The sequence below is a fragment of the Stegostoma tigrinum genome, chromosome 9 (genome assembly GCF_030684315.1).
Source record: "Stegostoma tigrinum isolate sSteTig4 chromosome 9, sSteTig4.hap1, whole genome shotgun sequence".
Classification (NCBI taxonomy): domain Eukaryota; kingdom Metazoa; phylum Chordata; class Chondrichthyes; order Orectolobiformes; family Stegostomatidae; genus Stegostoma; species Stegostoma tigrinum.
In genome coordinates, this window is record NC_081362.1 from 98,252,147 (window position 1) to 98,265,255 (window position 13,109).

A 13,109-nucleotide genomic window follows, 5' to 3' on the forward strand; every position below is an offset into this window, starting at 1 on the left:
AGTAATAATATCCTACAATTTCCTCCTGGGCCCTTGCACATCTTTGCTGCTGACAATCTTGTTTTTCTCTTTTCCACAGCATACCCAATTCTATGGACAAATTAGAGAAGGATTTGCTGTTCCTGCAAAGTAAGATCAGCGAAGTTCTGGCAGGCAGTGGATACAGCTCTGATAGGCTGGGAATACCCTATATTCCACAATTCACAGGTACGGGACTATAACAAACTTGTACTTTCTCCTGCATCAGCTAACTGCCAGATAGTGCTTGGGAGATGTGTCAACAACTGGCTCCTCAACCTGATGGGGCTCCCAGCTGTTATCCTATAGCATCAGTATCATTGAGTGAAAGATTGCAGACTGAGAGATCTACTAACCCAGGGTGTCTATGCTGATACATGCATGAGATACTTGGAGGAAGGTTGATACTTAGAAACACTTGTGGTATCCACACAGGCTTAGAGAAAGAAAGGAAATACTCTTGTGGCTTCCCTTGGCATTTAATTAGAACCAGTTAACTGCCGTTCTGGAACTCATGCAGCTCAGAGTTGAAAAGATCCCATTCTAATCATCTAATGCTATCCAGCCATTGCATCAGAGAGTTGTAACTTCAAAACGGGGAGGAGGGATGCATGATACAAACTGGCCAGAGGGAATAAATTCTTTTTTCCCAGACAGTTATTTATCTGACTTACCTCTCAAAATTAATACATTAGAAAAGATTAATATTAATATGTGTTATGCATGCTGTGTCTCAGAAGAGGACCGTTTATCAAAGAGAAAGAGCATAGGAGAGACTATCTCACTACAGGTGGAAGTGGAGTCTCGCAACAGCCCAGAAAAAGAGGAGGTAAGTCACTGATTTTTAACTGTAGCTACTTGTCTCATGATGTTGAGCCAAATGATGCCTATGTCAATAAGAACAGCTTGCTAATAGAATGAAGCCTCGGGAAGCTGCACTGTAATAGGGATCAGGAGCAGATTCAATAGTATTCTTCAGGAACATTTAAACAAACTTCTTCTTGGGACATGTTGAAGTTTCTGTTTGACACGATGAGGGTGTTTACACGCAGAAAACACATTCCGCTGGAATGGTAATGTGAACTTTGCCAGCAGGGGAGAGATGAGACTTGGACCATAAGCCACAATGCAATTGGATGCTGCCTAGTGGCATACTCCACAGCCCCTGGATTGTAGAAGAAGCTTTACATTGTATCTAATCCACTCTACACCTGCCCGGGGAGTGCTTGATGGATAGTATAGAGGAAGCTTTACTCTGTAAATAACTCCATTACCATAACTGTCCTCGAGTGTTTGATAGGGATAATATAATACAAATTATACTTCTCATATGAGGATGTATTTATGAATTTGTATTAAACACTGGCTGGGTTACATTGAACATAGAACAGCACAGCACAATACAGACCCTTCAGCCCACGATGTTGTGCCAAACTTTTACCCTAATCCTGAGGTCTATCTAACCTCCACCCCTACCTTATTCTATCATCCATATGCCTATCTAATAGCCGCTTAAATGCCACTAATGAGGCCGACTCCACTACCCGCAGTGGGTTGCAGTTGAATTTTCATTTTTAATAGAAACTCATTAAAATCGTAGGGATTATAAAACATAAAGTCATTAAGGTGTTGCTTCCAGCCCAGTTAGCATCACGCCAATCATCAGGTATGTGCTGAAATCTATTATGAAGGAAGCCCTAACATTATGTTAGAAAATTATAAGGAGCAGGAATAGGCTTTTTTTCCCCCCTTGATCCCCCATTCTTCACATTGAACAAGATTGTGGTCCAGAGCCCACTTTTCTTCTGACCCCCTTTAACCCTTGACATCCTTGTAAACTAAATGTGCCTCTAATGCAGCCTTGAAGATATCCAATGGCTGAGCCTTCACTGCTCCATGGGGAGTGGAATTTAAAAGGTTAATAACCTTTGTTTCTGAGGGACCATGGTTTTTAAATTTTTCTCCCTGGCTTTAGATTACCCATAAAGGAAACATCCTCCCAGCATTGACCTTCTTATATCCCTTCAGATTCTTATACGTTTCAATAAGAACAACTCTCATTCTTCGAAAATATGATGGAAACACACCCAACCTGCATAATCTTTTCTCATAAGATAACTGCTTCATCCTAGAAACCTTCTCTGATCTGCTTCCAGTGCAAGTATACCTGTTCCTTAAGTAAGAAGACCAAAACTGTTCACAGCACTCCAAGTACGGTCTCACCAGTTCCCTGTATAGTTGCTAAAGGACTTCACTACTTTTGTATTCCATTCTCTTTACAGTACCGGGCAAAATTCTGCTCACTTTTCTGATTTCCAAACTGAAAATGACTTGGTATCCTGACTTCTAACATTAAAAAAATGGAAAATGGAATCAGAAACAGGCCATTCAGATCTTTGATCCTGCCGCACCATTCAGTATGGCATTCAGCTCAGGACCTGAAACTGTGACTCCTGGTTCTAGACCTCCTATTCAGCATGAGCACCCTTCTCGTGTTTACCCTGTCTGGTCCTTTCAGAAATGTATACGTTCCGATGAGATCACTCGTTTCTATGAGACCACCTCCAATGAATATAGTCCTAACTGATCATGATTCTCTTTCTAAGTCTGGTCTGCCATCCCAAGAATCAGTCTGGTAAACCTTTGTTGCACTCCCTCTCAAACCAGAGCATGTTTCCTCACATAAGGAAACCAGAACCACACACAATACTCCATGTGTGTCTCAACTAGGCCCTATATATTTACAGCAAGGCATCCCTGCTCCTACATTCAAAGCCTGTTTTAATGAAGGCCAACATAACATTTGTCTTTTTCGTGTACCTTCATGCTTACTTTCAAAGTAGCTTTGTTTTATAAAATGGAAATAATATTTGACAAATTTATTTGATTTTTTTAAAATTAACTAGTAAGATAGGTAAAGGGTACCAGTAGGTGTGACATACATGGATTTCCACAAAGCATTCAATAAGATGCATCACAAAAAAGTTATTTCACAAAGTGAGAACTCATGAAGTTAAGGGATGATGCGATAGCATGGTTATAAATTTGGTCAATAGACACATAATGGAGGGTGGGAATAAATGGGTAATTTTCTCTTTGGCAGGCAAAAACTAGTGGAGTAGTGCAATGATCAGTTCTGGGGCCTCAGTGATTTACCATTTATATTAATGAATTGAAGAAACAGAGTAACATATCTAAGTTTGTTAACAGGACAAACTTAGATGGAAAGATAAGCTATGATAGCATCAGAGAGGCTGGAAATAAATATACTGTAATAGGCAGGGTATCCAAGTGGGTAGCAAAATGGCAGATAGAGAGTAATGTGGGCAGTTTGAGATAATTCACTTCAGTTGTAAGTATAGAAGACCAAAATGTTTATGTTCAGAGAGACTTGTGTGTATTACACAAGGGACACAGAGCCAGGAAACAGATACAGCAACAAATTAGGAAGTTGTTTACTGCGAACCGAGTGTAGGTGTTCTGCAAAGCGGTCCCCTCAGACGACGTGCCCATCCTGGGCCTCCTGCAGTACCGTAACGATGCCACTGGAAGGTTGCAGGAACAGCAACTCATATTCCACTTGGGAACCCTGCAGCCCAATGGTATCAATGTGGATTTCACAAGCTTCAAAATCTCCCCTTCCCCCACCGCATCCCAAAACCAGCCCAGTTCGACCCCACCTCCCTAACCTGTTCTTTCTCTCACCTATCCCCTCCCACCTCAAGCCGCACCTCCATTTCCGACCTACTAACCTCATCCCGCCCCCTTGACCTGTCCGTCCTCCCTGGATTGACCTATTCCCTCCTTACCTCCCCACCCATACTCTCCTCTGCACCTATGTTCTCCTCTATCTTTCTTCAGTTCGCCTCCCCCCTCTCCCTATTTATTTCAGAATTCTCTCCCCATCCTCCTTTTCTGATGAAGGGTCTAGGCCCGAAACGTCAGCTTTTGTGCTCCTGAGATGCTGCTTGGCCTGCTGTGTTCATCCAGCTCCACATTTTGTTATCTTGGATTCTCCAGCATCTGCAGTTCCCATTTATCTCTCATTCTGTGCTGTAGCCACTTTCATCTTGATGAGTTTTGTCTGGAGTAGGAACAAAATCTGACTGAATGCTTGGTACATAGAACATAGAACATTACAGCACAGTACAGACCCTTCGGCCCTCGATGTTGTGCCGCCCTGCCATACCGATCTCAAGCCCATCTAACCTACGCTATTTCATGTACGTCCATATGCTTGTCCAGTGACGACTTAAATGTACCTAAAGTTGGCGAATCTACTACCGTTGCAGGCAAAGCGTTCCATTTCCTTACTACTCTCTGAGTAAAGAAACTACCTCTGACATCTGTCCTGTAGCTTTCACCCCTCAATTTAAAGTTATGCCCCCTCGTGCTAGCCGTCACCATCCTAGGAAAAAGGCTCTTCCTATCCACCCTATCTAACCCTCTGATTATTTTATATGTTTCAATTAAGTCACCTCTCAACGTTCTTCTCTCTAATGAAAACAGCCTCAAGTCCCTCAGCCTTTCCTCGTAAGATCTTCCCTCCATACCAGGCAACATCCTAGTACATCTCCTCTGCACCCTTTCCAAAGCTTCCATATCCTTCTTATAATGCGGTGACCAGAACTGTATACAATACTCCAAGTGCGGTCGCACCAGAGTTTTGTATAGCTTCACCATAACCTCTTCGTTCTGGAACGCGATCCCACTATTAATAAAAGCTAAAACACTGTATGCCTTCTTGACAGCCCTGTCAACCTGGGTGGTCTAAGTGAGTTCGGAGATTCTTTTGGATTGATTGCATTAATTTAGCAATCACTGTCAGAGGGGATGTAAGATATTTTAAGACTCATGTTGATGCTTGTAAAATCTCTTAAATAGCATCCAGTGTGTGAAGTGCGTGTTTTTCTGGGTGTAGTCACTGTTTAAATAACACAAGATTCACATCAACTGAACACAAATTAATTTGTGTTTGTTAATCTTTGCTCATTGCATGCATATTTAAATGCTAATGAGTCCTTATGTCCATATATCCAGATGTGAGTAATTTTATTATATCTGTTCTCACACTGCAGAAAATGCCAGCTGAGGAGATTACATATGAAACCCTGAAGAAAGCTATCGGTAAGTTCCAGTACTTCCCATTAAAACCAGCAACAGAAAAGCTCCAGGATACCCCATTAAAACTAGCAGCAGGTAAACTCTAGTACCTCCCACTAAAACAAGCACTGTGTAAGCTCCAGTACCTCCAATTAAACACAGCAACAGGTAGGGCCTCGAACCTTCCATGAAAAATCAGCAATAGGCAAGTCCAATACCTCCTTTTTCTACACAGCAATAGATATGGCCCAGTACCTCCTATTAAACACAGCAACAAGTAGGGCTCAATGCCTCCCATTCGAAACAGTTACAGGCAATGTCCAGTACCTCTCCTTGGAAACAGCAGCAGATAAGCACCAGTATCTCCCAGTAAACACAGCAGCAGGTGGGGCTCTGTATCTCTCATTAAGGACGAAAGGTTTCGTCTGATGAGACAACACGATACAGTGTATGCCACAATGTACATTTGACCCCAACCCTATATCCCTCAGGCACCGGCTGGCTGCTCTGATGAATACATGATGTGTGTTCTTACCAGTCACGTGTGAATGCCAGTTTGATGTGTCCAAGTGAAAACTGTCCCATTACCCCAGACAGACATGATTAACATTCACAATTCCCCCAGACCTCCCCCTTACTGAGGACGAACAGTCAGTCCTCAATAAAGGACTCACCTTTGTCTCCCTCCAGCCACACATCAAGCTCACGTTTGGACATTGGGCAGCTTTTCCACCGCCTCCGGTAAGCCTAACCCTCCCTCTATTGACCCCTTCTCTCATCTCCAACACACTCCCTCCTCCTGGACACCACCCCAAGGTCTCCTGTTCCCCCCTCACCCTCTTCATCTCCAACTGCTGTCGTGACATCAATCGCCTCACACTCTCCACCCTCTCACCCACTCCAACCTCTCCCTTGCAGAATGTGCAGCTGTCTGCTCTCTCGGCTCCAATCCCAACCTCACCATAAAACCCTTGGACAAGGGAGGCGCAGTTGCAGTATGGTGCACTGACTTCTACATCGCCAAGGCCAAATGCCAACTCTCCGACATCTCCTACCGCCCCCTTGATCATGACCCCACCCCCAACCACCAAACCATTCTCTCCCAAACCATCCACAACCTCATCACTTCAGGTGACCTCCCAACCACAGCCTCCAACCTCATCGTTTACCAACCCTGCACCGCCCGTTTCTATCTCCTTTCCAAAATCCACAAACCTGACTGCTTTGGTCAACCCATTGTCTCCGCCTGCTCCTGCCCGACCGAACTTATCTCCACCTCTCTGGACTCCATTTTCTCCACCTTGGTCCAGGAACACCCTCTGCACGTCCGTGACACACCCAAGCCCTCCACCTCCTCCAGAATTTCCAATTCCCCGGTCCCCAACACCTCATCTTTACTAGGGACGTCCAGTCCCTATACACCTGCATTCTCCATACAGATGGCCTAAGGCCCTTCACTTCTTCCTGTCCCACAGGCCCAGCCAGTCCCCCTCCTCTAAAACCCTCACCCGCTTAGCCGAACTCGTCCTCACCCTCAACAACTTTCTCTTTCAATTCCTCCCACTTCGTACAGACAAAGGGGGTGGCCATAGATACCTGCATGGGCCCAAGTTATGCCTGTATCTTTTTAGGTTATGTGGAACAATCCCTCTTCCGTACCTACACTGGCCCTAAACCCCACCTCTTCCTCCGTTACATTGATGACTGTATCGGTGCCGCCTCGTGCACCCACAAGGAGCTCAAACAGTTCATCCACTTCACCAACACCTTCCACCCCAACCTTAAGTTCGCCTGGACCATCTCTGATACCTCTCTCTCCTTCCTGGACCTCTCTGCCTCCATCTCTGGCGAACACCTAGAAACCGATAGCCATTTCAAGCCTACCGACTCCCACAGCTACCTAGAATACACCACCTCCCGCCCACCTTCCTGCAAAAATGCCATCCCCTATTCCCAATTCCTTCGCCTCCACCGCATCTGTTCCCAGGATGAGGCATTCCACTCCTGTACATCTCAGATGTCCTCATTTTTCAAGGCAACTTGGCCCCCTCAGTGGTCAAGAACTCCCTTGACCGTGTCTCCCACATTTCCCACAGCTCATCCCTCACACCCCATCTCCACAATATCAACCAAAACAGAATCTCCCACATGCTCACGTACCACCCCAACAACCTCCGGATCCACCGCATTGTCCTCCAACACTTCCACCATCTGTAATCGGACCCCACCACCAAAGACATTTTTGCCTCCCCACCCTTATCTGTTTTCTGGAGGTACCACTCTCTCCGTGACTCCCTTGTCCACTCCACACTCCCCTTCAGCCCCACCACACCAGGCCCTTTTCCCTGCAACTGCAGGAAGTGCTACACCTGCCCCTATACCTCCCCACTCACCCCCATCCCAAGCCCCAAGAAGACTTTCCACATCTAGCAAATGTTCACCTGCACAGCCGCCAATGTGGTATACTGCATCCACTGTTCCCGCTGTGGCCTCCTCCACATCAGAGAAACCAAGTGGAGGCTTAGGGACCGCTTTGCAGAGCACCTACGCTCGGTTCGCACTAAACAACTGCACCTCCCAGTCGCAAAACATTTCAACTCCCCCTCCCATTCCGCAGATGACATGTCCGTTCTGGGCCTCCGGCAGTGCCACAATGATGCTACCCAAAGATTGCAGGAACAGCAACTCATTCTGCTTGGGAACCTTGCAGCCCAATGGTATCAATGTGGATCTCACAAGCTTCAAAACCTCCCCTCCCTCCACTGCTTCGCAAAACCAGCCCAGCTTATCCCCGCCTCCCTAACTTGTCCTTCCTCCAACCTATCCCCTCCTCACACCTCACGAGCCACCCTCATCTCCTACCTACTAACCTCATCCTACCCCCTTGACCTGTCTGTCCTCCCTGGACTGACTTATATCCTCCCTACCTACACTCACCTTTACCAGCTCCATCCCTGCCTCTTTGACCGGTCTGCCTTGTCTCTACCTATCTTCTCCTTTTTCCATCTTCTATCGGCCTCCCCCTCTCTCCCTATTTATTTCAGATCCTCCTTCCCCTCCCCCATTTCTGAAGAAGTGTCTAGGCCCGAAACGTCAGCTTTCCTGCTCCTCTGATGCTGCTTGGCCTGCTGTGTTCATCCAGATCTACACCTTGTAATCTCTAATTAACAATTTCAGCAGCTGCTCCTTAACTCCTAGGAAGGAAGCTGCCACATTTACCAGCCTTCGCCACCTCCTCTTGCAGCTCATCCCATAAATATCACCCTCTGCGTGAAAAAGTTGCCCCTTAGGTCCCTTTTAAATCTTTCCCCTATCATCTTAAACTTATGCCGTCTAGTTTTGGACTCCTCTACCCTGGGAAAAAGACTTAGACAATTCACCCTATCCATGCCGCTCATGATTTTATAAACCTCTAAGAAGCCATCCCTCAACTGCCAGTGCTCCAGAGAAAATAGTCCCAGCTTATTCAGCCTCTACCTGTAGCTCAAACCCTCCAAACCTGGCAGCATGCTTGTAAGTCTTTCCCTACCCTTTCAAGTTTAAAACATCTTTCCTTAATCCCATTGCTGTGCATCTGGACTCGCACATAGACAAGAATGACTGATTTAAAATTTAAAATGAAATGGATAGGTTAATTGAATGGGCAATGATTTGGCAAATGAAGTAAAAAAGAGGAAAAAGTGAAATAGTACATTTTGACAGAAAGGATAAAAACAGAAACATTTTATCTAGCTTGCGAGAGATTGCAGATCTCTGAGATGCAGAGGGGTCTGGTGTGCTTCTGCGTGAGTTGCAAATTGTTAGTATGCAGGTTCAGCAAGTAATTAGGAAAGCTAATAGAATGTTATTGTTTATTCTAAGGAGAATATTAAAAAGTTATGCTTCAGTTATACAGGGTGCTGGTAGGACTACATTTGGAGTACTGTACACAGTACTGCTCAACTTATTTAAGGAATGATGTAAATGCATTGGAATCTTTTCAGTGAAGGTGTATTCACTTGATACCTGGAATGCTGAGGGAGTGCTGCATATAACCTGCACATCTCTGGATTGTGGGAGGAAACTAGAGCATCCAGAGGAAATCCACGCTGAAACAGAATGTGCAAATTCAACGCAGACACCCAAGGGTGGAATTGAGGCAGCAGTGCTAACAACCGAGCCACCGTGCCGCCCAGAGACAACCTGAAAAGAATCTGTGAATTATGAATATTTGAAACAGTTGAAAAAAAGCTCAGCTCTTTCAGCTGATGTACAAGTAGAAAGTGCTGAAGAAACTCAAAATCTCTTGCAGTATCTGTGGGGAGAGAAACGGAGTTAATTTCTCTATTCCAATATGACTATATTCCAAAGAGTCATGTCAGTGTCTATTTGTTAACTTTGGTTTTCTCTACACAAATGCTGTGAGACCTGCTGAATTTCTTCAGCACTTTGTTTTTATTTTGGATTTCCAGCATTCTTAGTACTGTGTTCTTTTTGCCCTTTCGGCTGATTACTGCCTCGTGAGTAGCTCCTAATGTTGTTTTGTGACCCCGAGTCATTGGAACTAAGCAGTAATGAAGGAGAATACAGCATTGCCATATCACCGCCTCCTTTTATATAAGTATGGACCTAAATTATTTGAGCATTTTGTCATCTTTGTGAAATGGTGACAGAAAATTTGGACTGGTGTCAAAATGATTCAGTACCTGCCTAAGACACTCTACGATCATTCTGCCTCTATCCAATGTCTGAACTTGGTCAGAAAATCTCAGCCTCTAATTCTGTTCTGAAGTATGAAAGCCATGGGAAATCTACAAAAGAGATGAGTAGAATATGGTCTTTTCTTTATGAATATACCTAAGTGAGGAAGGCCATGCCTCTGGTATTTTTGATAGCTCAACAGCAGCAAGATCTGAGAGTGAATGTTACTGGCTGTTCTGATAAAGTGTCTTTCTTGGTCAGTAGATGGTGGTGTCATGGAAGAACAGGAGAGAGAGAGACGACGACAAGTGGTGGAAAAATTTCAGAAAGCTCCATTTGAAGAGATAGCAGCCCATTGTGGAGCAAGGGTAAGATCATGCAGTTTATAAGAATGTGTGCAGAGACTAATAAAATCTGAACACCTTTCTTATTTTGTGTTCCATGATGAGAAAGCCCATGATAGTACGTGCAAGCTAATTTGCGTAGAATGATGTAACATGGCTGTGGGGCTGAGGTAAATGGCCAAATTCATTTGTCATTTTTAATGTTGATCTTGCTTTGAGCACCTCCTCTGTGCCTCTCTCTGTCCAAGCGCCATATGACCTGTATGTTCTTCCTTACTATGATCTGCCTGTACTGCTTGTAAACAGAGGTTTTCATTGAATTTAGGTACGTGTGGCAATAAATCGGTCAATCAATCAATCAAACATTTGGGGGTCAGGTAATTAGCCAATGAAAAATTAATTAAAGGAGAAAAATAATCACACTGGCTCATGATTCACCAGAAAATGTTTGGGACATAAGCAAAAAATTGCTGGAGCAGCTTAATTGGGATACAAAAAATGCACGATATAGATTTAGATTTATTTTAAATCTAAATTAAATTATATATTTTTTGTATCCCATTTAAGTTGCCCCAGGAATTTCTTGGAAATAGCAAAAACTGCAGATGCTGGTGTCAGAGTCAATACAGTGTGAAACTGGAGGAACACAGCAGATCAGGCAGCATCAGAGAAGAGGGAAAATCAATGTTTCAAGTTTACATCCTTTATCATCCTAAATTATGTATTTTTTGTATCCCAGTTAAGCTGCCCCAGCAATATTTTGCATATGTCCCAAATGTCTACTTTGGTTCGGCCACATTTGGAGTACTGTGTGCAGTTCTGGTCGCCACATTACCAAAAGGATGTGGATGCTTTGGAGAGGATGCAGAGGAGGTTCACCAGGATGTTGCCTGGTATGGAGGGTGCTAGCTATGAAGAGAGGTTGAGTAGTTTAGGATTATTTTCATTAGAAAGATGGAGATTGAGGGGGGACTTGATTGAGGTGTACAAAATCATGAGGGGTATAGACAGGGTGGATAGCAAAAAGCTTTTTCACAAAGTGGGGGACTCAATTACTAGGTGTCATGAATTCAAAGTGAGAGGTGGAAAGTTCTTTACGCAGAGGGTGATGGGTGCCTGGAACGCATTGCCAGCGGAGGCGGTAGGCGCAGACACGTTAGCGTCTTTTAAGATATATTTGGACAGGTACATGGATGGGCAGGGAGCAAATGGGCACAGACCGTTAGAAAATAGATGACAGGTTAGACAGAGGATCTTGATCGGCGCAGGCTTGGAGGGCCGAAGGGCCTGTTCCTGTGCTGTAGGTTTCTTTGTTCTTTGGTGAATCATGAGCCTACCACTCAGTTTGATCAAAGAGTACCAAAGATGAAAACCAACTGTTCAGCCCAATTTGTCCACCTCAACTTCTGTCTGTCATATGAACACAGAAGGCTGTGAAGGCCAGGTCACGGAGTGTGTATAAGACAGAGCTAGATAGTTTCTTGATTAGTAAGGGGACCAAGGGTCACAGGGAGCAGGCAGGAGAATCAGTTTGAGAAAATGTCAACATTGATCAAATGGTGGAGCAGACTTGATGGGCTGAAAGGCTTAATTCTACTCCTAAAACTTATGATTTAGGTTAATTGTCACATGTACTCACATAAATACAGTGAAAAGTTTAAAAATCATCATTTATGGCACCATCTCTCACTCTCATTCCACCACCGGCCACCTTGGGCTGCCTGCTCCTGCAATTGCCATTTCTCGGGACGACTGTCATTGACACTGGGACCTCTCTCACCAACACATTAAGCTACCCCTCCCATTAGAAAGGCAAATGGAATTTTGGCTTTAATTCAAAGGCGATGGAGTATAAAAGCATTGAGGCTTTGCTAATACTATACAAGGCACTAGGCAGACCACATTTAGAATACTTGAATCGTTTCAGACCTCTATCTAAGCAAAGGCATGTTGTAATTGGAGATCGTCCAGACAAGGTTCATTTGGCTGATCCAGGTATAGAGGATCTGTCTTATGAAGACGGATGAACAGATTGGACCTGTACTCATTAGAGGTAAGAAGAATGAGGTGCAGCCTTGTTCTTACAAGATTTTTAGGGTACTTGACAGATGCTGAGGGGCTGTTTCCTCAGTGAGAGAGTCTAGGACCAGAGGGCATAATCTTATGGTATTTTCAGGATTTTTGGTTGTGCTTCAGATTTCCGACATCTTCAGTATTTCACTTTTGTATTAGTAACCTCTACAAACCTGCTTCATGTAAATAGTTAGGCACCTGGAGAGAACATTGTGTCCATCAGGAACTAATGTTATGATGATTATCATTATAATGATAACTGCAAATAAAGTATTCCCCTCGTAATCAAAAGCTTTACAGTAATTCACAGAAATGTAGAAAGTAGGAGCAGATATAGTCCATTCAGACCTTCAAGCCTGCTTCGCCATTCACTGTGACCAGACTGATCACCATCTCAATTCCTGTTGTGGCCCGATATTCTTTGATTCTTCTGGCCCTGAAAACTACAGCAAACCCCTTCTTGAAAACATTCAATGTTTTGGCCTCAGTTGCTTTTTGTGGCAGAAAATTCCACAGGCTCACCATCTGCTGGGTGAAGAAATTTCTGCTTATCTCTGTTGTCAATGGCCGAGACCATATTCTTTGACTGCAACCAGTGGTCTGAATTGTCATCGGAAACCTCCTTCCTGCATTTACTGTCTCTGCTCCTGTTGGAATTTTTTAGGTTGTAAACTGTATGATCATAAGAAATAGGCTCAAAAGTAGTCTGTTAGGCCCCCTCAAGCCTGCATTGTCATTCAGTAGGATCGTGATTTCTAAGAAATTCCTGCTCTTCTAAAATCTAGTAAATATAGAACATAGAACAATACAGCACAGAACAGGCCCTTCATGCGCCGAACTGTGAACTAATCTAAGCCATCCCCCTACACTATCCCATCATCATCCATATAC

The 13,109-nt window shown here is 44.2% G+C and overlaps 1 protein-coding gene across 12 annotated transcripts in view; it reads left to right on the top strand.

The window, feature by feature from the left end:
• Nucleotides 1–13,109, top strand: part of LOC125454981 (protein EFR3 homolog B-like) — a 151,043-nt gene that overhangs the window by 114,116 nt on the left and 23,818 nt on the right. For 10 of the 12 annotated variants that reach the window (XM_059648793.1, XM_048536406.2, XM_059648796.1 and 7 more), the window contains 4 exons: nucleotides 80–207; nucleotides 756–847; nucleotides 5,097–5,145; nucleotides 10,063–10,169. In XM_059648793.1, the coding sequence (XP_059504776.1) occupies nucleotides 80–207; nucleotides 756–847; nucleotides 5,097–5,145; nucleotides 10,063–10,169 (376 nt within the window). The remainder of the gene's footprint in view (nucleotides 1–79; nucleotides 208–755; nucleotides 848–5,096; nucleotides 5,146–10,062; nucleotides 10,170–13,109) is intronic. The other 2 variants (XM_048536405.2, XM_048536400.2) reach the window with 1 other exon arrangement.